Below are 26655 nucleotides of genomic sequence, written 5' to 3'. Positions count from 1 at the left end.
TGGAACTGAAAGAGCGCGGGAAAGGCAGTGTAATGGCGCGCCGCTAACGGTTGCGATACTGTCCGTTTTCAAGCCCGGCTGAAAGTTACCATCCGCCGCGCCGGAGACCCCTCCCCAAGATCAACTCGAGTGCAGGGGAGGGGGGGGAAACACCGAGAGGATGGACAACTTCCAGAAAGTGGAGAAAATAGGGGAAGGGACGTACGGGGTGGTTTACAAAGCGAAAAACAAAGACACGGGAGAAGTGGTGGCCCTGAAGAAAATCCGACTTGACACGTGAGTGATGCCGCCGGCTTGAAGTTGCGAGAAGAGCGATCGTTGCGGCCGGGATGTCCTAGTCCCGACACACACACACACACACACACACACCAAAGACTCAAACCGGCTTTTTTTTTGTATTTTGCTTGGAGCCGCCGCTATGTCTCCATGCAAACTTTATCCATGTCGAGGTCTGAAGAAGGGTCTCGACCCATTCCTTCTCTCCAGAGATGCTGCCTGTCCCGCTGAGTCACTCCAGCATTTTGTGTCTATCTTTGGTGTAAGTTGCCCAAGGATTGGATTCTACAAGTTTATTTGCCCTAACTTTCCTGAATAGCGAGTGTGTCGCTCGCTATTCAGGAAAGTTAGGGCAAATAAACTTGTAGAATTGTTTTAATTCCCCATTAGATTATATTAACGTGTCCTTACTATCATCTAATGGAGAAAATTAAAAAAAGGCCTGGGAGATACAGCAAATAATGGTCTTTTTTTCTCGAAACGAGACAGAGCCGTCTTATACAGTTTCCGCATGGCGTCATGACATTCTGTGTACTTCAAGTTGTTCTTGAGATTCAGTTTTGTGGGTCATGTGCCCAGTATTGGTCATGACTTGGTTTTTAATTTATGGCCCGTGTTCATCTCGCCTCGGGGTGATTCTAAGGGACGTCAGGATTAGCCAGAGGGACCCAGGCAAAAGATAGCCAGGGTCCCTGTTCAAGGCAAGACGACTTCCTTCAGTAGTTGGCTCTGATAGATAGTGATGTCTGTGGAGATCATCTCCTGCTGTCATGTTGACTCGTAGTTGGATCATCTCCTTTGGGCCTTGACAGTCCCTTGAGGTTGAGGATGACTTAGTCCCACTACATTTCTGAGGTCTGAAGAAGGGTCTCGGCCCATTCCTTCTCTCCAGAGATGCTGCCTGTCCCGCTGAGTCACTCTAGCATTTTGTGTCTATCTTTGGTGTAAACCAGCATCTGCAGTTCCTTCCTACAGGTTTTTGAGGTGACTGATGAGGCGAATGTGGGACCCGGACCTTCTGTTGGTCGTGTGATGGGAGGTGCCTGACAAACGGGCAGGTAGTTTGCCCTCTTCTGCAGGCCGTCCGTGTTCCCAATGCACCCCTCAATCTAAGCTGAACGCTGTTTCTCCATTGGGCTGTGAGGGGGGGGGGGGGGGGGGTTTTTTCACTCATAGAGTGGTGAGTGCCTGGAATACACTGCCTGAGAGAGCATAGGAGCAGAGTCACTGACAGCACTTCAGAAGTACTTAAATTGTCACGGCATTGCAGGCTATGAGACAAGTGCTGGAAGATGAGAGTAATACGGGTGGGTACCCACTGGTCAGTATGTACGTGGTAGGCCCAATGGCCTGTTTACCTGTTGTATTACTCTGAGCGATTGTGGGCCAGGGATTCTCAGAAGTCAGTGAGGATGTTGCACTTTAAAAAAAAAAAAAGAAAGCTTTAAGAATATCCTTGAACCTTTTCCTGATATTCTATTCCCATTAGAACGCTCAGAACAGAGTGTCTGTTCTGGGGGAAAAAGACACAAAGTGCCGGAGTAAGTCAACGGGTTAAGCATCATCTCTGGGCAGATGTGGATAGGTGACGATTTGGGTCTTGACTCTTTAGACTGATTGGGAATCTGTTCTGGGAATTTTTTTTGTTGAAGATTTAAATGACATTGACTGTGTACGAGAACAAACTGAGTCTGAAGAAGCGTCTCCACCGGAAACATCACCCATTCCTTCTCTCCAGAGATGCTGCCTGTTCCACTGAGTTGCTCCAGCATTTTGTATCTTTCTTCGGTTTAAACCAGCATCTGCAGTTCCTTCTTACACACTGAGTGTAATTAGGACCTGAACGCTGGGGGTGTTGGCCTAGGAAAGGATACTAATATTTGGAGAATAGACACAAAATGCTGGCGTAACTCAGCAGGATAAATTGTCCCCAGTGTGCAGGATAGTGCTGGTGTACAGATAGTGCTGGTCGGTGCAGACTAGGTGGGCCGAAGGGCCTGTTTCCGCACTCTATCTCTAAACTAAACTAAGCTTGCAAGTGATGTCCACGCTGTATTCTGTGAAGAAAGAACATTTAAGATGTAACAGTGCCTTATTGACATGTGGCGGGATTCCTTTATTTGAGTTGTTAAGAAAATTGATGCTTTGTTTCTCTTCTTTTCCTGACTAATAATCAGTAATCCACGCTGTCTTTCAGGGAAACAGAGGGTGTTCCAAGTACAGCAATACGAGAAATCTCCCTTCTCAAGGAACTGAACCATCCTAACATCGTCAAGTAAGGACATTTTATATTTAATGGAAGAATTCCTTTACATTTTCGGTTTACTCAAATGTTTGAGTCTTTCATGTTTAACACCTTTAAATATGCAGTGGTTGTTAGTTAGACTATTGATGGCAGCAATATTGCACACAGCAACATGGCTCGAGCAGAAGTGGTCCGTATTTGCGCAAACTGTCAATAAAGTTGTGTCCACTTGCGCAAACTGTCAATAAAGTTGTGTCCACTTGCGCAAACTGAGATTGCATTGGCAGCAGTGACGTGAATATTCGCGCAAAGCAAGGCTTGCACTGGCATCAGCGAGGCGTATGCACAAAGGGAGATCGCGATAGCAGCCGCACATTTGCGCAAACTAAGATTGGACTCTCCGCAATGTAGTTTAGTTTTGTTTTTAGTTTAGTAAAGAGATGCAGCATGGAAAGAGGCGTATCAGTCCACTGGGTCCACAGCGATCACCTGTTCACACTTGTTCTACGTTATATCACGTTCTCATCCGCTCCCTAAACACCGCCATTTTTATTGAGGCCCATTGGCTGACAAACTCGCATATCTTTCAGATGTGGGAGGAAACCGGAGCACCCGGAGGAAACCCACGCGGTCACAGGGAGAACGTGCAAACTCCACACGGGCAGCACCCGAGGTCGGGATCGAATCTGGTTCTCTGGCGCTGTGAGGCAGTGGCTCTACCAGCTGCGCCACTGTGCAGGCCATTTTGTGCAAACAAAGTTTGTACTGGCAGCGATGAGGTGTACCACACTTGTGCAATGATGGCTGTGTTGCCATGGAGAATTATGTTTGTAACTTTGAGATGAATATTGTTGGATCTGTTAGGATGGGATGGGTTTGGTGGGTGGTTCGTGGTGTTGCAGGACAGGTGTGGGCTTTGCCTTCTGTGAGTTCCCAATTCCCATTTTAAGTAGGTGAATAATGTGGGCAAAACCCTCAGTAGTTGAGTCCAGATGTGCACTGCGTAGTACACTGCTACATGCATTTACATGTCGAATGCATCAGGGATCTAGGAAAAGAAATCGGGTAAAGTGAAACCATGGGAAGATTTGCAACAAAGGGTGAAAATTGATTAAGAACTTCTGGCTATGCAGTGATGGTGAATAATCTATTGTGTAGGAAGGAACTGCAGATGCTGGTTTACAGATCTTGGTACAAATCGGGATCTGTGCAGTTTCTCGTTCCGACATTTAATCTATTGCGGTTGATTCAAGGTTCAGTACTTTTCACCACGTGGTTAAGAAACGTAAGTGCTCTGTGGTTGCAAAAGTTGAGCATTTGATCTTGGCCAACTTGCAACTTTCCAACTGGTATCATACTTTAGAGTAGACCATGCTGTTAAATCCCATCCACTTTCTATCGCTGTTGCAGCCCATGTCAGATTGCTTGCTAACCAAAAATCTTCCTGATCACATTTCAAAGGGTTAACTTCCGCCAGTGTGTGCTAACATGCGCAATTTTCAAGTACTTGAGTTGGCCCCGACACAATTAATGAGCAAGAGGTTTTTTCAGAAGAGAATTGGGAATGATGCTGGAAACCATGTCTAGATTACTAGTATTCCTCTTTTCCCCTCCATCCCTCCCCCACCCCGCTCCTTCAGGTTACTTGATGTCATTCACACGGAGAATAAGCTCTATTTGGTCTTTGAGTTTCTGCATCAGGATCTGAAGAAATTCATGGACGTCTCCTCGGTCACTGGGATCCCGTTGCCGCTCGTCAAGGTAAAATCACATTGGTTTCATGGAATGAAGTTTAAAAATTGACCAGAGCAAGAGCAAGCCGAATACTTGAAAGGTTTTCGTATCACAGCTCAGATTATTGTTTTGTCTGACAGCATTGTGGCTATATTTCTGATGCAAATTAAACTGCAGAAGTGTGGATGTCGTCGAGCGTGACCTTGGAGTGTCATCTTGGAGAGCTGCTTAAAGTGGATTCTCTGCCGTCTCAGAATGCCAAGCTTGTATTCTGCAGATGATCTTGGGCACGAGCTCCGTCGGGCTAATCCTGTGGTCAATGGTGAATTGCATCCATGGGGGGGCAGCCATGGCCAGTCGCGTGTGTGCTGCACTGGAGTGTCTCGGGGAGGAAGAGCCTGCATTTCCATCATGCATCCCACATTCTCAATGCATTACAAAGCTCTTTCTCGTTGTAGATCACCATTAGAAAACTATGCCGTGCAAGCAGGCATAGCGGCCCATGCGCGCAGAGCAAGGATGCACAAACAGCAATGAAATAATTGACCATTTACCCTCGTTTTGATGGCTTTTGTTGATGGCTAAGCAATAAGAAAACTAGAGACAACAGGAACTGCAGATGCTGGAATGTTGCAGAGAACACACACTGCTGGAGCTCAGCGGGTCAGGCAACATCTCTAGAGGGCATGGATAGGCGACGTTTCAGGTCTGAAGAAAGGTCCCGATCCTGAACATCACCTATCCATGTTCTCCAGAGATGCTGCCTGACCCGCTGAGTTACTCCAGCACTCTGTGTCCTTCAACTATAAAACTGTTTTGCTTAATATGGTGCCATGATATCTGTTGTATCTAGCTCAACCTTTCATCCAAAAGACATACTCCGGATTCTGATTTCCAAAATGATTTGTTAATATGGGTGGCGCAATATTTTGACACCAACAGTTTGCAGTACGGTTGAGAATATAAATCCTGATTTACAAATTGTGCGGCCTTTCCAGGTGCATGTATTGAGGTCCAGTGCTATTATGTACAGCTGGGTTGGTTTTCTTCAATGAGACATCTATGACTAATAGGGTCTCGATAAGACGGACACAGAGGATGGTTTCCACTTTTGGATGAATCTAGGTTCGGAAGGAATAGTTTCAGAATAAGGGGCTGCCCATTTCAGAGAGAGATGAGATGACGCAGAAACTGCAGGTGCTGGAACTGTGAGCAAAAACAAACTGCTGGAGAATCTCCTTGTCTCTGGAGGAACTCAGCAGGTCAGGCAGCATCTGTGGAGGGAAATGGACAGGCAATGTTTCGAGTTGGGACCCTTTAAGCTGTGGCCTTGGAATTCCGCTGTGCATATGGGATGAAAGACAATAGACAACAGACAATAGGTGCAGGAGTAGGCCATTTGGCCTTTTGAGCCATCACCGCCATTCAATGTGATCATGGCTGATCATCCCCAATCAGTATCCCGTTCCTACCTTCTCCCCATATCCCCTGACTCTGCTATTTTTAAGAGCCCTATCTAGCTCTCTCTTGAAAGCATCCAGAGAACCTTCCTCCACCGCCCTCTGAGGCAGAGGATTCCACAGACTCGCCACTCTCTGAGAAAAAGTGTTTCCTCGTCTCTGTTCTAAATGGCTTACCCCTTATTCTTAAAGGGTAGAGTTAAATAGGGTTTAAATCACAGCCTGTGCTGCTCGCATTGCAGTGATGGTAGAATATTTAACTTGGCAAATCCTCTAACCACACGTGTGTGAAGGAATGTGTGTAAAAGAATAGCAGAATTCAGGATTTTTTATTTTATTGTGTTAATGGCCCTTCATATTTTTGAGAAGATAGACACAAAAACTGGAGAAACTCAGCGGGACAGGCAGCATCTCTGGAGAGAAGGAATGGGTGATGTTTCAGGTCAAGACCCTTCTTTGAGATTTTCTAACAATTAGATTTTTATTCCAGGTTTCAAACAGCAGCCGGTTTTAGCCGTTCTGCTGGCACTTTTATTCAAACTTGTGATCTTGCAATCCACGCACAATCTGGAGTTTACCTCCCTGCCCATGTAACTCGAAACCAGCACCTTTGAAATATTGTGTGTTATTTTCTCTGATGGGGGTGTTTGGAACCAGGGAATATCATCTTACAATTAAGACCCAACCCATTTAGGAGTGAAACCAAGCAGCATTTCTTCACAAGAAAACATAATTGAAGCCCTCTCTGAAGGGCTGCTGGGAAGAATTGAAACTTTGAAGGTGAAAGTTAATCTTTTTTCTATGATTGAGGGTATCAGGGGATTACGGGGTTGCTGTGCAGATCACCTGTGGTCATATATTTATAACTTCCCAGTGAAAGGCCATTCAACCCATCGTACTGATGCCAGCGCCCAGGGAATTAACCCCGTTTCCCCTTATTTACCTCAACCGATGCAATCTATTCCACCCTGTTTAGTTTAGAGATACAGCGCGAAAACAGGCCCTTCGGCCCTCCACGTCCGCGCCGATCAGCGATCCCGCACACCGACACTAGTCCCACACACACTAGGGACAATTTGCAATCTTTACTGAAGCCAATTCACTGACAAACCTTTGGAGTGTGGGAGGAAACCGGAGCACCCGGAAAAACCCATGCAGGTCACGGGGAGAACGTACAAACTCCGTGCTGCCAAGCACCCATCGTCAGGATCGACCCTGGGTCCCTGGCGCTGCAAGGCAGCAACTCTACCGCTGCGCCATTGTGCTGCCCCTTGTTGCACCAAAATTTCCATATTTACCCACTTGTATCGACGAATTTCAGGCTTTTCGCTAATGTCACCCTTTTTGTAGCGATGTTACAGAACCTACCTTCAGCGGTGCTGCAGATCTGCCACTGGCTGTGTGTGCGACTAGTGCCTTTGAGGGGGGGGGGGGCGGGATTAAAATGCAGGTTTGTATCGCTTGTCGGAGAGGGATTTCCACAGGCTGCTAGTCAATGAAGAAAAATCGATCAGACCTCTGTTCCCATTTTAAATCACTGGACAATTTAATAGTTGGATTAAAGTAAAAGGCAACTTCGAACGCCGTCAACACCTTCAATGTCACAGATCGTAATATCAGGACAAAACAAAGGGTAAGTCGTGTATTTCACATATAATCTTGCTTCTTGGGGTGGCTTTAGTCTAATTTTACGATGCAAAAATGTTATTTAGTCCCCCAAACGATTCGGCCATGTCTTGCCTGCCGATATGGGGTTAAAATTCATGGCAACGTTCCAATCAATCGCATTCCAGAAACACCCACTCGCAAATTGATTAAGATTCTCATTTTTTCTGGACATGTCATAAGAGCATCTAAATCGTCTATATTTTGTGTAATTGTCTATCCATAATCAATATTTTTATACTAAATATCCACAACAGTTTTAGTCACATGTACTGCGCAAAAAATAATAATTTTGATTATATTGAGAGTGGATGTTTCTAGATTAATTTATGGGAATTAAACATTAAATTTCTTCCATTTGGCATATAAGTTCATGACAGTGAGATTTAAAAATCATGTTATATTGTGAATTCTTGTGTGAATGGGATTAGTTTGTTATTTGGATACTTAGGCTATTTAATTTTTTTTTTGACTTTTCTTAAGAAATGGATAGATGTTTTGATCTAGTAATTGAATTTAGATTAATTTAATTGATTAGATGAAACTGATGAATATTAATTTTTTGATGGATATTTACTATTTATTTTAGCGTTTAACTTTATCATTTCTATATTTTTTCTAAAACTGCAAATAATAACTTGTTTCTGTTAATGCTGTTCCGTGTTTTTTTCTTCTTTACATTTTAAACAGATGTCTCCAAAGAAGAAATGCAAAATTGTCAATTCAAATGCCCAGGAAAAGAGACTGATTTAGACAGCAATCGCAGAGATTATCTGAATTTGGATTACTCCAAATGTGATGATCTACAGGACATTCTTAATGGGAAAGTAGTGGGCAGAAAGGCATGTCATGCGTGGTTTGAAGAGCAACAACTTGTCGTTTACAATGCCAAAATTGAAAAGTTGTGGAAAAACAAGGTGTACAGAGTTGCTTATTGGTTACAATCTGAGGAGTATGACGATGCTACTGATTATGATATGCCAATGTACCAGCTAGCAACTGATCTTCTCCATAAAGACTTATTGCTAGAAATTGTAATTTATTTACCTATCTGTTAGGGACTTACAGGGGAGCGCAGGGGACTTCGGCCCCCTCTCCCAACTATCCTACTGGCTAATGTACAGTCCCTTGAAAACAAAGTGGAGGACTTAAGGGCAAGACTGCTTTATCAAAGGGAGCTGAGGGAATGCTCTGTTCTGTTTCACAGAGACATGGCTCACCCCCAGCTCCCCAGACTCAGCGGTCCAGCCTGAAGGGTTCTCCATCCACCGCATGGACCGTACCCTGGCATCTGGGAAAGGGAGAGGGGGGGGCGTCTGCCTCATGGTCAACTCTGCGTGGTGTTCCGACGTGGCAGTCCTGTCCAACTCCTGCTCTCCACACCTCGAACATCTGGCGGTGAAGTGCCGTCCCTTCTACCTCCCGAGAGAATTCACCTCCGTTATCCTGACCGCGGTCTACATCCCACCCCAGGCAGACGTCCGTCTGGCACTGGAGGAGCTGCACGCCGTGGTCAACAAACACCAGACGTCTTACCCCGAGGCATTTACCACCATTGCTGGGGACTTCAATAAGGCGAACCTCAAGAAATCACTCCCCAACTTCCACCAACATGTCTCCTGCTGCACCAGAGGACCTAACACCCTCGACCACTGCTACACCACCATCAAGAATGCCTATCGCTCTATCCCTCGCCCTCACTTCGGTAAGTCCGACCATACCGCGGTGCTGCTTCTTCCTGCCTACAAGCAGCAATTAAAGAGCGCACCCCCAGAAGTGAGGACAGCACAGAGCTGGTCGGGGGGGGCAGAAGAACAACTCCAGGACTGTTTGGAGTCTGTAGACTGGGCAATGTTCAAGGACTCGGCAACGGACTTGAACGAATATGCCACAGTCGTCACAGACTTCATAAAGAAATGTGTGGAGGACTGCATCCCTACAAAAACCTTCCGAGTGTTTCCCAATCAGAAACCTTGGATGAACTTTGAGATCCGCACTCTCCTGAAGTCCAGACACAGGGCATTCACATCCAATGATACTGTGGCCTACATGAAGACCAGATACGACCTTGGTAAGGCCATCAAAAAGGCCAAAAGGGACTTCTGCTCCAAACTGGAGGACGAGACAGATGTTCGGCAGCTGTGGCAGGGTCTGAATGCAATCACCTCCTACAAGGCAAAACCAGGAGGCAGCTCGAATGCCGGTGTAACATCACTCCCTGACGAGCTCAATGCGTTTTACGCACGCTTTGACAGGGAGAATACTGATGTGCCTTCCCGATCCCCCATTCGCTGTGATGGCATTTCAGTCTCAGTCACAGAGGCCGATGTCAGGAAATCCTTCAGAGGGGTGAACCCCCGAAAAGCACCTGGACCTGATGGTATACCCGGCCGTGTTCTAAAAACCTGTGCGGACCAACTGGCGGGAGTTTTTACGGACATTTTCAACCTCTCACTTCTGAGGTCTGAGGTCCCCACCTGCTTTAAAAGGGCATCAATTATACCGGTGCCCAAGAAGAGTAAGGTGACGTGCCTCAATGACTATCGACCAGTAGCACTAACGCCGGTGGTGATGAAGTGCTTTGAGAGGTTGATCATGGAGCAAATCAACTCCTACATCGACAAAAACCTGGACCCACTGCAGTTCGCATACCGCCACAACAGATCAACGGTGGATGCGATCTCGCTGGCACTCCACTCCGCACTGGACCACTTGGACAACAAAAACTCATATGTCAGGCTGTTATTCATTGATTACAGCTCGGCATTTAACACAATCATCCCCTCCAAACTGGTTACCAAACTCGCAGAACTGGGTCTCTGCGCATCCCTCTGCAACTGGATCCTCGACTTCCTCGTCCACAGACCACAGTCTGTTCGTATTGGTGGAAATGTGTCAGCCTCAATAACAATCAGCACGGGAGCACCTCAAGGCTGCGTGCTCAGCCCCCTGCTGTACTCACTCTATACCCATGACTGCATAGCGAACCACAGTGCGAACTCCATCATCAAGTTCGCTGACGACACCACTATTGTGGGGCGTATCACTGATGGGGATGAGTCAGAGTACAGAAGAGAGATCGAGCAACTGTCCATATGGTGCCAGCGCAATAACCTGGCCCTCAACACCAGCAAAACCAAGGAACTGGTTGTGGACTTTGGAAGGAGTAGGAGGGGGACCCACAGCCCCATTTATATCAACGGGTCGATGGTTGAAAGGGTCAAGAACTTCAAATTCCTGGGGGTGCACATCTCTGAAGATCTTTCCTGGTCCGAGAACACTAACGCAATTATCAAAAAAGCTCATCAGCGCCTCTACTTCCTGAGAAGATTACGGAGAGTCGGATTGTCAAGGAAGACTCTCTCTAACTTCTACAGGTGCACAGTCGAGAGCATGCTGACCGGTTGCATCGTGGCTTGGTTCGGAAATTTGAGCGCCCTGGAGAGGAAAAGACTACAAAAAGTAGTAAACACTGCCCAGTCCATCATCGGCTCTGACCTTCCTTCCATCGAGGGGATTTATCGCAGTCGCTGCCTCAAAAAGGCTGGCAGTATCATCAAAGACCCACACCATCCTGGCCACACACTCATCTCCCTGCTACCTTCAGGTAGAAGGTACAGGAGCCTGAAGACTGCAACAACCAGGTTCAGGAATAGCTACTTCCCCTCAGCCATCAGGCTATTAAACCTGGCTCGGACAAAACTCTGATTATTAGCAACCACTTTCTGTTATTTGCACTACCAGTTTATTTATTCATGTGTGTATATATTTATATCATGGTATATGGACACATTTATCTGTTTTGTAGTAAATGCCTACTATTTTCTGTGTGCTTAAGCAAAGCAAGAATTTCATTGTCCTATACAGGGACACATGACAATAAACTCACTTGAACTTGAACTAATACAATAATATTAAAGTTCTGATCTTGAGAATATCACATTTTTGAATTTTCAAGGCAGTCTGGGTGTTTATTACCATTTCCGTCACAACGGCCAATTTTGTAATTAGCTACAATTAGGTAACTAACTAATTATATGCTTTAATTTCAGGTCATCCAAGTAAGATGTTTTATATTTGTTTCAGAATGCTTCAATCTATAATAACTGAAAATGTCATTCAGTTCTCTTAATTTTTAAGGAGGTTATGGGCTTTTGACTGTCCTCGATCACAGCTTTTGTGTTAAGTCAATGGAAAAGCAATAGGGAACAAGATGCAAATTTCCGAGTATGAAAATGGCCATAACCTTTTTAATACTGAAGATATGAAAGTGAATTAGGTATCAAATTAAACTTTTTATGCTTTATCTGATGGAATAAATTGTAGACTTGATTTTTAAAATCTCAAAATGTTATAACATTGCTACTTTTTGTGTGTTTAACAATTGTTGTGGACTCGGAGGGCCAAATGGCCTGTTTTCATGCTGAACAATGCTGTGCTGTAGCATGGTTTCTTCCCAGAATTGCAGGGAATATTTAACCGATGGGAGAAGGACTACGTACTGGTCTCATACTGTGCTGATGTTACTGATTCACTGAGTGCCGTGTTTAAAGCTGCCTTCCATAGTCTCGCTAATTCTACACTTGTCATGGCTTACACCCTAAGCAAGATCTTCATCCCCTTTTGGAGGGATGGCCTTGCTCTTTGTCAAGATTCCAACCTGTTAACAGCTAAAGGAGAGGAATCTCAACATCCCTGTTGCTTCTCTGCGTCTGTTACGGGACTTCTGAGCCTGAAGAAGGGCCTCGACCTGAAACGTCACCAATTCCTTCTCTCCAGAGATGCTGCCTGACCCGCTGAGTTACTCCAGCTTTTTGTGTCTTATCTTCTGAGCTTTACAACTTTATTTAATTTTGAGCTCTGTGGGGAAACTTGAGTTTCTTGATCGCAGTGTTCTCTCTAAAGCTTCGAGTCTTGTTCCCAGCAGGGGCAGAATGTCAATGACACTGAGATGTCAGGAGACGTTGCTTTTAGAGCTTTTGCTTTTCCATTTTCAATTCTCATCGATCTTAACATGATGATGGGTGTGAGCTGTCTTGTTGCTGACCGGATAATCCAAACCCTCACTGTGTTGGCGGCGCGACTCACCCGTTGCAGCGGCCCCTACAGCCTGTCTGTCTTTTTTTATTTTTTGTCTAGTTAAATGTAGTGTTGGTGTTTTTTTTAATACTAGTTTTAAATGTGTATATGTGGGGGGCGGGGGGGGGGAGGGGGAAAGCGTTTAAAATCTCTTCCCTGTCCGGGAGACCCGACCTTTTCCCTGTCGGGTCTCCGTTGTCGTTGGGGCCTAGCACCGTGGAGCGGCCTCCAACCTGAACGACCCGGGGGCTCGGGAGACTGCGGAGCTGCGGACTACTCACCATCGTGGGGCTGGCCGGCCTCGGAGCGTGGGGAGCGGTGGTGACTCGCTGCTGCGACTCGACTCCTGGGGCTCGGAGGCTCCAGCAACGCAGCCGCAGGTCCGGTGGACTGGGACATCGGGAGCTCGCGGGTCCGGGGGGAGAGAGAGACCGCTTCCCGGAGCTCCCGCAACGCGACTTCTCCAGCCCGTGTCGCGGGGTTGGAACGACCCGGAGCGGGAACGTACATCGCCCGGCGCGGCTTCATGGCCGTGGGACATTCCAGCGCCCACCGGGGGCTCCAACTTTGTGACTTTTAGACCGGGAGCGGGGCCGTAAATCGCCCGGCACGGCCTAAATTGGCCGTGGGACTTATCATCGCCCGCCTGGGGCTTGGATATCGGGAGAGACATGGCGAACAGGGGAGAGAAAAGACTTTGCCTTCCATCACAGTGGGTCCTTTGTGATGGATGTTTGTGTGAATTAAATTGTGTGTATGTCTAGGAATTGTCTTTGCTAGTATGGCTGTGGAAACAGAATTTCGTTTGAGCCTCGCTGAGGCTCAAATGACAATAAATTGTATTGTATTGAAAGGCTGCCGGTGAAGTGTTGAAACTTTTAAGGTGATAATTAATCTTTTTTATTTCCCGATGAGTGAAGGTATCGGGATTATGGAGTTGCTGTGCAGACCACCTGTGGTCGTATACTTGCAACTTCACAGAGAAAGGGATTGACCTACATCCCCTTTGCCTCGACCGCTGCAATCTATTCCATTTCGTAGTTAGACAGAAAAAGCCGGAGTAACTCAGCGGGACGAGCAGCATCTAGAGAGAAGTAATGGGTGATATTTTGGATCGAGACCTTTCTTCAGACTGAGTTACTCCAGCTTTTTGTGTCTATCTTTGGTTTAAGCCAGCATCTGCAGTTCCTTCCTACATGTTCCATCCCGTACATGGTCTTTCATTCTGTTTTTGCCATTAACTTGCATTAAATAGTAATTTGCAGTGGCCAATGAACCGACTACCCCGTATGTCTTTGGGATATGGGAGGAAACCAGAGCACCCTGGAGGAAACCCACGCGGTCTTGGGGGGAGAGTTTTTATTCCACGCAAACAGCACCGGAAGTCGGGTTCAAACCCTGGAACTGAGGTGCAGCAGTTCCGAGACTGCTGTAGTCTAATAGAATAGTAAAGCGGAATCGGCTTGAGCGACTGAAAAGCCTCTCCCTGTGGAAGTTGTTGCGCCAAATCTTTCCATATTTTCCCACACGGACAGACAAATTTCAGTCTTTTCACTAACACAACGCTTTTTGTGTGTTTATGGATCGTCGTGGTCCTTGAGGGCCGATGGGCCTGTTTCCATGCTGAACAATGCTGTGCTTTAACATGGTTTCTTCCCAGAATAGCAGGGAATATTTAACTGCCAGGTGAAGTTGCGTAAACAGCCATGGGATATTGTTGCTTTTTCATGTTTTGTTCATCATCAACCTTAACATAGTGGTTGGTGTGAGATGTCTTGTTGCTGAGCTGATTAATGATTGGGCTTTTTTTTTCTCCCTCTCTCTTCCCCCCCCCCCTCCCGTTCAGAGTTACCTATTTCAGCTGCTACAGGGGCTTGCGTTCTGCCATTCGCATCGAGTGCTTCACCGTGACTTGAAGCCCCAGAACTTGCTCATCAATGCGGAAGGTGCAATCAAACTAGCTGACTTTGGGCTCGCGCGAGCCTTCGGAGTGCCTGTTCGCACGTACACCCATGAGGTACGTTTACTGAGTGGGCTGCCGCCTCTGGGCGTTGTCGGCAACTGAGCCATGGCAGCTCGCATCTCCCACGGCTCTCGTGATCCGCGGTTCCCTCCGCAACTCCAGGGAACGGTCATGTAACGCACGGCGTGATAAACACTCTGTTACTCATTTCCTCCACCCGCCGTCTCTGCAACCTCCCTCCACTCTCCTGACGAGCTCTCCAGATGTCTTTGGCGCGATCAATTCTGCCACGTATCGACATGGATTGGGAATCGATAAACTGGCAGAAAGCAAAGAGTTGGGAGGAAAGGGATCGTGGTCAGGATGACAGGATAATAGTTCTTCAAGGGTTGGAAGTTGCCTGACCTACTTGGGTACTTCCAGCATTTTCTGCCTTTGTCCCCAAGGGCTAAAGCTTGGAAAAGTAAGAGAATGTGAGATTGGGTAGAAATAGTTATGCAAGTATTTATTTTCTGAGAAAGCATGAAAAATCATTGATGAAAATATACCCAGTCTTCAAATACTTATTCTCTGTGGAGGTCAGAGACTGTACAACTATAAATATTATTCTACAGGCTCAAATCAAAGGGAATAGAATGAGTTTGAAATAGTATGTTTTTTTTTCCCCTTGCAGGTTGTCACACTGTGGTATCGAGCCCCAGAAATCCTCTTGGGATGTAAATATTACTCCACTGCAGTCGACATCTGGAGTCTTGGCTGCATCTTTGCAGAAATGGTAACAGATTCTAAAGTTAGTTAGCATAGTTTTATCATGAGATAATGATTGATGTGAAGAATATCTTAAAGATGCATTTCCTGAAATCCTTTATCCCCTCTGTTTCTCCTCTTCTGCTCTCGTCTCTCGGGTTGTGTGTTCCTGACAATGGGGAGGTGTTGCAATTGTGTCCCCAAGTGTGCTTGTTACTGGCTTCCACCACCAACATCAACTGCTCAATCAGCAACCCCCCCCCCCCCCCCCTGAATCCCACCTTGCTGCACATACCCCACCAAGCTACTACCCTTGGGATGCGTAATACAATGAATGATAGAAGTTAGACACAAAATGCTGGAGTAACTCAGCGGGTCAGACAGCATCTCTGGAGAAAAGGAATAGGTGACGTTTCGAGTCGACGCCCTTCTTCAGACCCGTTTCGGATCGAGACCCTTCTTCAGACCGACCCAAAACGTCACCCATTCCTTTTCTCCAGAGATGCTGTCGGACCCGCTGAGTTACTCCGACTTTTTGTGCCTATCTTCGGTTTAAACCTGCACCTGCAGTTCCTTCCTATACAATGAATGATCCCTGTACCTGCGTGTGTTTGTTTTTTTAGTGGGTTTAGAGTCTGCTGAAGGCAGTTTTTATACATAATTTTGTGGCATAAAGGACTGCTTTTAACCATATAATATAACCATATAACAATTACAGCACGGAAACAGGCCATCTCGACCCTTCTAGTCCGTGCCGAACACGTATTCTCCCCTAGTCCCATATACCTGTGTTCAGACCATAACCCTCCATTCCTTTCCTGTCCATATAACTATCCAATTTATTTTTAAATTATAAAAACGAACCTGCCTCCACCACCTTCACTGGAAGCTCATTCCACACAGCCACCACTCTCTGAGTAAAGAAGTTCCCCCTCATGTTACCCCTAAACGTCTGTCCCTTAATTCTCAAGTCATGTCCCCTTGTTTGAACCTTCCCTACTCTCAGTGGGAAAAGCTTATCCACGTCAACTCTGTCTATCCCTCTCATCATTTTAAAGACCTATATCAAGTCCCCCCCTTAACCTTCTGCGCTCCAAAGAATAAAGCCCTAACTTGTTCAACCTTTCTCTGTAACTTAGTTGCTGAAACCCAGGCAACATTCTAGTCAATCTCCTCTGTACTCTCTCTATTTTGTTGACATCCTTCCTATAATTAGGCGACCAAAATTGTACACCATACTCCAAAATTGGCCTCACCAATGCCTTGTACAATTTTAACATTACATCCCAACTTCTATACTCAATGCTCTGATTTATAAAGGCCAGCACACCAAAAGCTTTCTTTACCACCCTTTTGTCACAACATCCCCACAGCATGATACGAGCCCCGCTCTGTAATACCGGCAACACCATCGATCCAGACAGGTGTCATCAGGTCGGGAGATTTTCGAGTGGGGTTCTTCCAATACGTTGCCATGTAAAAGATGCCAGCACGTTTGTTGCCAGCAGCTACCTAGCTTGAGTGTAAATGCTGACAAGATGGCAATGGTACCCGTGGAAATGGAGAATGGCCTTGTATGCCATTTTATATATATATATATATATATAAAATGGCATACAAGGCCATTCTCCATTTCCACGGGTACCATTGCCATCTTGTCAGGATTTACACTCAATATATATACAAGTAGCCCTGAATGAATCTCTAACCTTTCATGGCCATGTTAATAGAAACATAGAAAATAGGTGCAGGAGTAGGCCATTCGGCCCTTCGAGCCTGCACTGCCATTCAATATGATCATGGCTGATCATCCAACTCAGTATCCTGTACCTGCCTTCTCTCCATACCCCCTGATCCCTTTAGCCACAAGGGCCACATCTAACTCCCTCTTAAATATAGCCAATGAACGGGCCTCAACTACCTTCTGTGGCAGAGAATTCCAGAGATTCACCACTCTCTGTGTGAAAAATGTTTTTCTCATCTCGGTCCTAAAAGATTTCCCCCTTATCCTTAAACTGTGACCCCTTGTTCTGGACTTCCCCAACATCGGGAACAATCTTCCTGCATCTAGCCTGTCCAACCCCTTAAGAATTTTGTACGTTTCTATAAGATCCCCCCCTCAATCTTCTAAATTCTAGCGAGTACAAGCTGTAAAGTATCAGAAGGTTGAAACGTGCATTACACCAGTCCAGGTGCTGTAAGTGCAATCTTACTGATTTGCGGCTTGTTAATAACAATTCCCGAACATGCTTCCCTACGCTCAGCAGTGTGGCTATTTTTCTGTGTTTCACACCAGGCAGAGCTGCTTCTGCCCATAATTATCCTAACCTAACCTCCTTCTTTCCAATTAGCAGTGCCAAGGATAGTAACAGGTAGCGAGCAGCCACTGTTAGTTGCTACAAGCCCATTGAAAATCCAATTAAATGCATATCCTTCACTTAAATATAGAAAGTGAGGCAGCCATGTGGTGATTAGCAGAGGTGCAACGTCGTTTCATCAATTGAATTTATGCCACATTGCCTGGAGTGCATTGAGCCACCGCACAAAGACATTGATTCAGAGTGTTGAGTTCCAAAAGAAATACTTCTGTGCCTTTGATTGCTAACATTAGCTCTCAGATGATCTCCCAGCCTCTCTGTAGCCTGATTCCCGTGTGATGCATCTCATCTGGTTCTCCACTGGGCCATGTCATGCCCTACACCATGTAGGGCATGACATGGTGCATGACTTTGGTGTGATAGGGGTGGGGAGGTGGTCAGTGGTATTCTTGCAGCCGCCCTAAAAGATAAAACGCATAGTTTAGAGATAGTGTGAAAACAGGCCCTTCGGCCCTCCGAGTCCGCGCCGACCAACGATCCCCGCGCATTAACGCTATCCTACACGCACTAGGGACAATTTTACATTTGTACCAAGCCAATTAACCTACAAACCTGTACGTCTTTGGAGTGTGGGAGGAAACCAAAGATCTCGAAGAAAACCCATACAAGTCACGGGTAGAACGTACAAACTCCGTACAGACAGCACCCGCAGTCGGGATCAAACCCGTGTCTCTGGCAACTCTACCGCTGCGCCGCCATGCTGCATTTGTCTCAAATGAGCAGAACCATTTCTCATTCAAAAGTTTTGAATTTTAAGCACTTCGGTGTAGTCCATTTTGATGTTTGTTGAATATGGTTACTGGAAGGCAATGGGCAACTTTTCCATTCCCACTGCTCCCATCATTTCCCTCCCTTCCTGCCTAGGCACTGTGTTCTGTAAAGAAGATAGCTCAGTGAGCAGCCTCCAGCACTCTGCCATTGTTTCCTCTTCCTCTTTGGAAGGGCCAGTCCTCTGCATGAGAACCTGCTGTTGCAGGGCTGAATGGCTCTTGTCATTTAGCATGACTAGAGATGGTGCAAAAGCTTCAAGTTCTTGGGGCACTGCAATCTGTTCAAGGTGGACCAGTTGTACCTCAGCAGGTCTGGGATTAATGTCTTTGCAAAGAGGTCCACTCCTGGTTGGGGAACATTTAAGCTAAAATGGCAGTGTTCTGTTGCCCTTAACCAAACGGCTCGTTCGGCCCAATGCCGTTATTGTGTCTGCCTCAACTACCTCCTCTGCCAGCTCGTTCCATCTACCCGCCACCCTCTGAGTGGAAAAAGTTGCCCCTCAGGTTCTTATTAAATCTTGCCCCTCTCACCTTAAAACCATGTCCTCTTTGATTTATCCTACCCCGAGTAGAAGACTGCATTCACCGTATCCATTTCCCATATAATTTTACACACATGCCTAGTTCTGCTCCTGTAACATATGAACCTCTATAAGATCAGCCCTCAGCATCCTACGCTCCAAGGATTAAAGTCCTAGCCTTCCCAACCTCTCCTTATAGCCCAGGCCCTCACATCCAAGATATTCTCTTTGTTCTATCCATCTCTGTCCAACTCAAAGCTCCTTTCCAATTCTGATGAAGAGTCTTTGATCTGAAACATCAACCCTGTTTCTCTATCCACCGGTGCTGCTTGACCAGTGTTTTCTGTTTTTATTTCACATTTCCAGCATCTGCATTTTTTAAATTGGCTGGTCAATAGAATGTCTTTAGTTGTGGATAAGGATGGTAAACTGCTGGCACGAGTAGCAATGTGGGAATATGATGCGACTCAAAGGACTTGTATTGGGCACTTGATATTCCAGGATATAATGTGTTCAGAATAGATTGGGAAGGAAAAAGAAGAGGTGGGTGATGATTCTAATTGAAGATGCTTGAGAGAGTGATGTTCTTGAGGGGGTTAGGAAGAGAATCCTTTTGCATGGACTTAACCCAGGAAGGAATGTACCACCACTGGAGCTATCGGGTGGTATATTAGAGTGGTGGCCAAGGAAAGGGTGGAATTTCTGAAACTTGCATTGTTTGCTGGTAAACAGACATTTCTGCAATTGGTTCTGGAGAATGAGTTGACCTAAGAATGAGTGGGGGAACAGTCAGAGAACAGTGATTGTTGAGAAAGGTATCTCTGCATGAAAATAATACTTTATTGCCCAAACTTACTCCATAACTAAAGGTTTTCTTGCTCCTTCCCCCCCCCCCCCCCCCCACCCCATCCCTAAGCAGAAGAAGGGGAAATTGAGTTGCTGTTCTTTGTTCCAGTAACGTTTTGCAAAGATGTTCACTGTGTAAGGAGCAGAATAAATAGAGCTCCTCTGAAATGTACTTTCAAATGGCTTCATTGTTCGAGTATGATGCATGATTCTTGTGCGGTGGGCTCGTGGTGTAATGGAACTTTCTGACCCATTCCCATTCGGATAGAAATTCTTGCCCTCCACTACACATACTTCTGCTTTTCTTGTCACATAGTATGTTCACTGTGTTTCACAGAATCATAAGGACTCCGGTGGAGATGTGATTGTGCGCGTCACACTGGGGTTATTGAGGGGAGAGAAAGAGTTCACTGTTAATGAAATATTCAAAGTAGTTGAGCCTGATCTGTAACCATTGCAAGGCCAAACTGCCATGTGAGCACTGGAATGAAATGATATTCCTTTTCATCTGTGGCTCTAAAATAGTGTCCTGACAGCAGAATGAGGAACACTAGAGGATTCTGGTGGAACTTGTATTGTGTGAGAACTTGTGAACCGTCACAGGTCAACACAGTGTAGGGAGGAACTGCAGATGTTGGTTTAAACCAAAGACAGACACGAAATGCTGGAGTGACTCAGTGGATCAGGCAACATCTCTGGAGAGAAGGAAGAGGGTAGAGACACTTCTTCAGACTCGTTGGGTTGCTCCAGATTTTTGTGTCTCTCAGGTAAATACAGTACGGTGCATCAAAAATAACTTGGGGACAAATATTATTTGCTTTTACTTATAGCTTAGAATTACAGCATGGAAACAGGATCTTCGTCCCGCAGAGTCCAAGTCAACCGTCGATCACCCATTCACACTTGTTCACTGTTATCTGACTTTCTCGTCCTCTCCCTACAGACTAGGGGCTAATTTACAGAGGTCAATTAATTAGAGTAAACCCATGCAGTTACAGGGAGAACATCTTGTTTAAAGAAGAAAACGTTGGAAGGGCCCTAATGATACAACTTTTAAAATAACATTTTATTTAAAATAATTTAAATATTTTAGTTTAAAATACAAATTTTGAAATGTCTGGTGATCCCAGTATACAAGTGGGAGATGCTACATCCAGTAAATCTATTGAGAATCCTCAATTGGATTCAGTATTTGGTTTCCTGGTCTTCTTTCTTGTGGGTGGTGTAACAGTTGAACGACAACAATTTTACATTTGAATGTTTAAGCCAAATAATTGTAATCTGGGTGGCAGAATGCATTATTGTGATAACTCCTTTATGATGTAGTCCTGATAGATTTGACAACCAGGATCCTCCAGCTTAACGTTGAAGGGCTTTCCTAGTTGAAGAGAGTATCTGGAGGAAATTCATGCGGTAATAGGGAGAGTTGAAGAGGATGGCACGGTGGCGATCCCGACTACGGGTGTTGCCTGTACGGAGTTTGCGCGTTCTCCCCGCGACAGCGTGGGTTTTCCCTCAGATCTTCGCTTTCCTCCCACGCTCCGAAGACGTACAGGATTGTAGGTTAATTGGCTTGGAATAAATGTAAAATTGTCCCTGGTGTGTGTAGGATAGTGTTAGTGTGCGGGGATCGCTGGTCAGTGCGGATTTGGTGGGTGAAAGGGCCTGTTTCTACACTGTATCTCTAAACTAAACAAAGTATCTTGCTGACAACATACAACAAATAATCCTACGTCATTTTTGCCACCTCCAACGTGACCCCACCACTCGCCACATCTTCCCATCTCCCCCAATGTCTGCCTTCCGCAAAGACCGCTCCCTCCGCAACTCCCTTGTCAATTCTTCCCTTCCCTCCCGTACCACCCCCTCCCCGGGCACTTTCCGTTGCAACCGCAAGAAATGCAACACCTGTCCCTTTACCTCCCCCCTCGACTCCATTCAAGGACCCAAGCAGTCGTTCCAGGTGTGACAGAGGTTCACCTGTATCTCCTCCAACCTCATCTACTGCATCCGCTGCTCTAGATGTCAGCTGATCTACATCGGTGAGACTAAGCGGAGGTTGGGCGATCTTTTCGCCGAACACCTCCGCTCGGTCCACAAGAACCTACCTGACCTCCCGGTGGCTCAGCACTTCAACTCCCCCTCCCATTCCCAATCCGACCTCTCTGTCCTGGGTCTCCTCCATTGCCAGAGTGAGCAACACCGGAAATTGGAGGAACAGCACCTCGTATTCCGCTTGGAGAGCCTGCATCCGGCGGGCATGAACACTGAATTCTCCCAATTTTGTTAGCCCTTGCTGTCTCCTCCCCTTCCTTAGCCCTCGAGCTGTCTCCTCCCAGCCCTCGGGCTCCTCCTCCTCCCTTTTTCCTTCCTTCTCCCCGCCACCCCCTATCAGTCTGAAGAAGGGTTTCGACCCGAAACGTTACCTATCTCCTTCGCTCCATAGATGCTGCTGCACCCGCTGAGTTTCTCCAGCATTTTTGTGTACCTTCGATTTTCAAGCATCTGCAGTTCCTTCTTGAACACAAAGTATCTTGCTACTATGAGGCTCGTGTCACTGATACCATTTATGTTTTGAAAAGACCCGTGTCTCCACCAACCAACAGACTTGCCAGAATCTTATCTTTACCTGCTTATACATGTTATATCAGGCTATGTTTCTGGTGTGGAAAATGCATTGCCATAATATTCAAGAAAACATTAAATAGAGTCCCTGGAGTGTGCTGACTGCACTTGCCTTCACCGAACAACACATTCCTGGGCCAAAAGGCAAAGTTTATTTTAGCCTTTTGGAAACTGCTTATACAGTGGGTACACAATTAGTTGTAAATTATTTCTTGTTGTTTTCCCTGCATCTTATCCTCCACTCCCTGCCATTGCATTTTAAATGGTTTGTTGAAATTTTGTGGTGTGGGTATGAACAGTGGCGGACTGGGTCTAAATATATTGGTTGCCAGGAGACAAAGGGGGCCCACTTCATCAGGGGCCCACTTGCCATCGGGCAAGCTGACACCCTGGCCAGTCCGCCACTGGGTATGAAACATTGTAGCCTGAATACCATATCTGAGTTGCTGCCACATGTAAACTGGACCAGGAATCGGCAACATCAGAACAGAGGAGGCAGCAAATTGGTGAGGGGTGGAATCTTGAGTTTCCAATTATCTAATTGCCGCATTACCTGCCTGTGAAAATTGAGGACACCGTTGCAGCCGACTACTCTTGAAGCCATGGTGTGGTTTGTGCAAACTTTACAGACAATTCTGCTTTTGTTTGGTCTCAGATCACAAGAAGAGCCTTGTTCCCTGGAGACTCTGAGATAGATCAGCTGTTTCGCATATTCCGAACCCTTGGAACGCCGGATGATTCCATCTGGCCAGGAGTGACATCCATGCCCGATTACAAGCCCACATTTCCACGGTGGATTCAACAGGATCTTAGTAAAGTGGTCCCCCCTTTGGACGAGATTGGCAGGGATTTGTTGGCGGTGAGTACGAGTATAATGTCCTGTAAAGATTTCTAAGCAATTTTAGTGAACTGCAGGGTGATCAAGTTGTAGAACTCGAGCTCTGGACTGATAGGACTTTATGATAGAAATTCCAGTACGTCCAACTGTAGTTTCAGGCTTGTGTGAAATAGAGAAGTTAGTGTAGTGGTAGTTTAAGAGTAAACCACTCACAACTTGTACCCTTCTGACTTTGCAAGCAAAAGTGCTTAAGATCGAATGCAAGCAGAAAATAGAAGTTTTCTACACTTCTACTGATATACCAATGTATAAATTGTAAAAATCTGGAAATAGTTTACACTTGCCTCTGGTATGGACCGTAGGGAAGAGTATATGTTTGAAATTAATTCATCATCCCTACAAAGGATTGGATAATTGTTTGTCCTTGGCTGTTCATGTAAAATTGAGGCTATTTAGCACACCGAGAGACACTACCCTTGATGCTCTTTCAGTTTTCCCTTCAGTCTTAATGAACTTAAGGTTTTTTAAACTTCCCGTGTATTCTTGAAATTCTTATGAATTTGAAAGCGGGGGACATGTATGACTGAGAACTGACCAAGTTTGATTCCTCTTTCTTGCAGCAAATGCTTCAATATGATCCAAGCAAGCGCATCTCGGCGAAGAACACCCTGACCCATCCTTTCTTCCAAGATGTGACCAAACCGGTCCCTCACCTTCGAGCGTAAAATTCAGCTGCTCTGAAAAGCCTGAAGTCTCTTGTAGGGAACCGACGAAGATGTCTATTCATACAGTCAGCCCAGTATTTATTCGCAGTGCCAAAGATTCATTTGTTGGCCACTAACATCTTGTGAGCTTTTATTTACAAATTCCATCTGATCTTTGTGGACATTCAAATTTAACACTTTTTATATTGAAGTATTTTTTATATTCTTCTGCTAAATGGGTGACATCCCGTTAGACTACCTCATGGGGCCATCTTGGCTATGACCAATACAGATTGAAAGGTTCTGGAAAGTGTTAGTGCTTCCATTGTAATACAGAGGGACAGAATAGTTGTGCTAAAATTCTCTGTTGCTTAAAGTATGCTCTAATTATATTGACCAATTAATCAAAACATTTTTTTTAATAACCCTCATCTTTTCATCTAAAAGAAAGCTAATCTCCATCTTTAAGCCAAGAAGATCACGGTTTGATTCTTCACATTTACGGATCTCAGTAAAGTGCCACAATTTTCTGGGTTTGAAAAGGTGAAAAGGCCATGATTTCACTTCCTGGTTACTATCCAGCAGACCTTGCCGACAGTTTATAGGTAGGAATAACAATGTCAATGCAATGCATCTCGAGGTGGGTGCGTTCAACCAACATTCATTCCCCGGTCTGGATTGTGAAGAGTGACCTTTTAGACAAGCTAGAAACTGCTTGCTGAGCTTGAAGAGTCAGTCTAGAGGAGCGCAAAAATTAAGTAATGGGGTGATAGTTAACCGAATAGCTGAAATAGACTGTGTTTTAGATCCGATTTAAAGCCAAACCAAACATAAATCCGGTGCTTAAATTAGTTAATCTCAGCCAGATTTGCAGTGGAGGACACACTACAGTTTTAATGAGCAGGGGAAGTTGGCCTGGCTTGGTCACCACTTGGGTGTTTCCAACAGGAAAAAAACGTGTTGGTACGAATGTCTGGTGAATATTTGCTAAAGCATGTCAATAAAGTAGAGGGATGGGTAGTAAATGCATCAAAAGGCAAAGATAGATTATATCGATAATACTTTATTATAATTGATTAGGCTACCAGCGGGTTCACCTAGCAGATTAATATTACAGGTGTAGTTTGTCAGGACGGTCACTTTAGTTCACTGCACCATGATTAAGTCAATCTGATAATCTACGTTTCGGTTGCCTTTGTCTCCCGGTAGGAGCGTGACTACTGTAGTTCAGTCTTGACTCCAGCAGGGACGGTGGCACAGTTTGACAGCGTATACTGGTCTAACGTTAGTGACAAATTCTTGATAGTAGAAAAAGCACAAGTAACAAGCGTGGTGAACAAAGAGGGTAGTGAGCTGTACAAAGAATCCATGAGCACATGGTCGTGAAGCTTCTGAATTGTCTGACCTTTAATTCGAGTTAATTTACAATTGAATCGAGTTGAATCAACAATCCCACGAAAGCTTAATTAAAACTCTATAGCTTAAAATGTCACTTCAAAATAATATAGAAATGTGATTTTAAAAACACAAACTTTTAATCTGCTGTCTAACTTCTAATCATGGATCTGCAAAGGGCAATATTCCAGTGTTTTGAGAATAGTTATAAATATCATTTGTTTTACACAAGCTCACCTGAATTCTTATTGGAGTTTAGCCAGCACATGTGTGTTTCAATACAATCTCGCTGCTCTTACTTTGGGTAGGTGTGCCTGAGTGACACTCCATTGATGGGAGATCAAATATTTGTGATTAATTGGCTTACAGCGGTGATTAAAATTGGGTACAATGTGTCTGCAGCCCAAACATAACAGGCAATTATACAAGTGTGTAGCCTCTGCTGTGCTGTGTTACTGATTTTCAATTTGTCTATGGGTTGAATCCTAATGGTCACTAAAATAAGCCTCGGGAATGCCATAAGCACATCAAACCCAGTAAAATGACGAATACACTGATGCAGAAACCAGCTAGGTCAAAATCACAATGTGATGTCCACAGATTGGTTAAAAATTATAATCGCATAATTATTCTCATGATTCATCAATGTCTTTTGGGGAAATCTGGGAGGCAGCAACTAGTCTCAGAATTATTTTCCTGCCTGCAGACCTCTGAGGGAAACCAGAATTAGATCATTAGCCAAGTGTGTAAATGGTTGAGAGACGAGAAGGCCCTGAGTGACTCGATGGTTAAAGCCACTGTTCAGTAAGGAACTGTGCAGCACAGTAGCGGAAAATTTCTGGTTTAATCCTGAGTTAGATGATAATGGTGCCTTGCTGCCTGAACTAGAAAGAAGGAATACTGCCATAGATTTTTGTCTCGTGTTCCATTGTAATGTCCCTCAGCCATCCATTTCAACTTTAGTTCAATTCACCAACTCGTCCCACACTGTAGTAACTAATCCTTTTCCGACCAAGTCTTTGGTCTATTTTAGACTTTGGTATTTTGACTATTTTATAAAGAAAACTCAAACAGCAGTTTATATTTTCAAACTTAACTATCCATTTTATGTCTGAAAAGATTTATTTAAATTTGTCGTACAGATTAAAATTAAAGAATGTTGTAAATTCTGGTTTCCTTGGTGACCCATTTCTGTACACTCCTGCATTTTGGCACACTGGCTGTTGTGATGGCTTGTCTGTGCAACTTGCCAAAAATAATGGTCTCATAATGGTGCAGTGTCCGCTATTAGCACCAATCTGACCCTTTGGGTGAGCTTTGATTGATTTCTTTTTTAAACTTGGGGATTCATGAGATTTACAATGGCCATGTTTTAAACTTGTGGAAAATTAAAAATATTTGTAAACAAA

At 45.1% G+C, this 26655-nt stretch overlaps 1 protein-coding gene across 2 annotated transcripts; it reads left to right on the top strand.

The window, feature by feature from the left end:
• Positions 1-26655, top strand: cdk2 (cyclin dependent kinase 2). Of its 2 annotated transcripts, none has more exons than XM_033015606.1 (7): positions 1-276; positions 2474-2551; positions 4162-4282; positions 14306-14476; positions 15096-15197; positions 22965-23168; positions 23768-26655. In XM_033015606.1, the coding sequence occupies exons 1-7, from the start codon at positions 161-163 to the stop codon at positions 23870-23872; spliced, it is 897 nt and encodes a 298-aa protein (XP_032871497.1). In that variant the 5' UTR covers positions 1-160; the 3' UTR covers positions 23873-26655. The 2 variants fall into 2 exon arrangements, with proteins under 2 accessions (XP_032871497.1, XP_032871496.1); XM_033015605.1 differs by having other exon boundaries at positions 15096-15212.

The sequence above is a fragment of the Amblyraja radiata genome, chromosome 46 (genome assembly GCF_010909765.2).
Source record: "Amblyraja radiata isolate CabotCenter1 chromosome 46, sAmbRad1.1.pri, whole genome shotgun sequence".
Lineage (NCBI taxonomy): Eukaryota > Metazoa > Chordata > Chondrichthyes > Rajiformes > Rajidae > Amblyraja > Amblyraja radiata.
The sequence above is the reverse complement of the archived record's forward strand: the minus strand, read 5'-3'. Positions and strand labels throughout refer to the sequence as shown.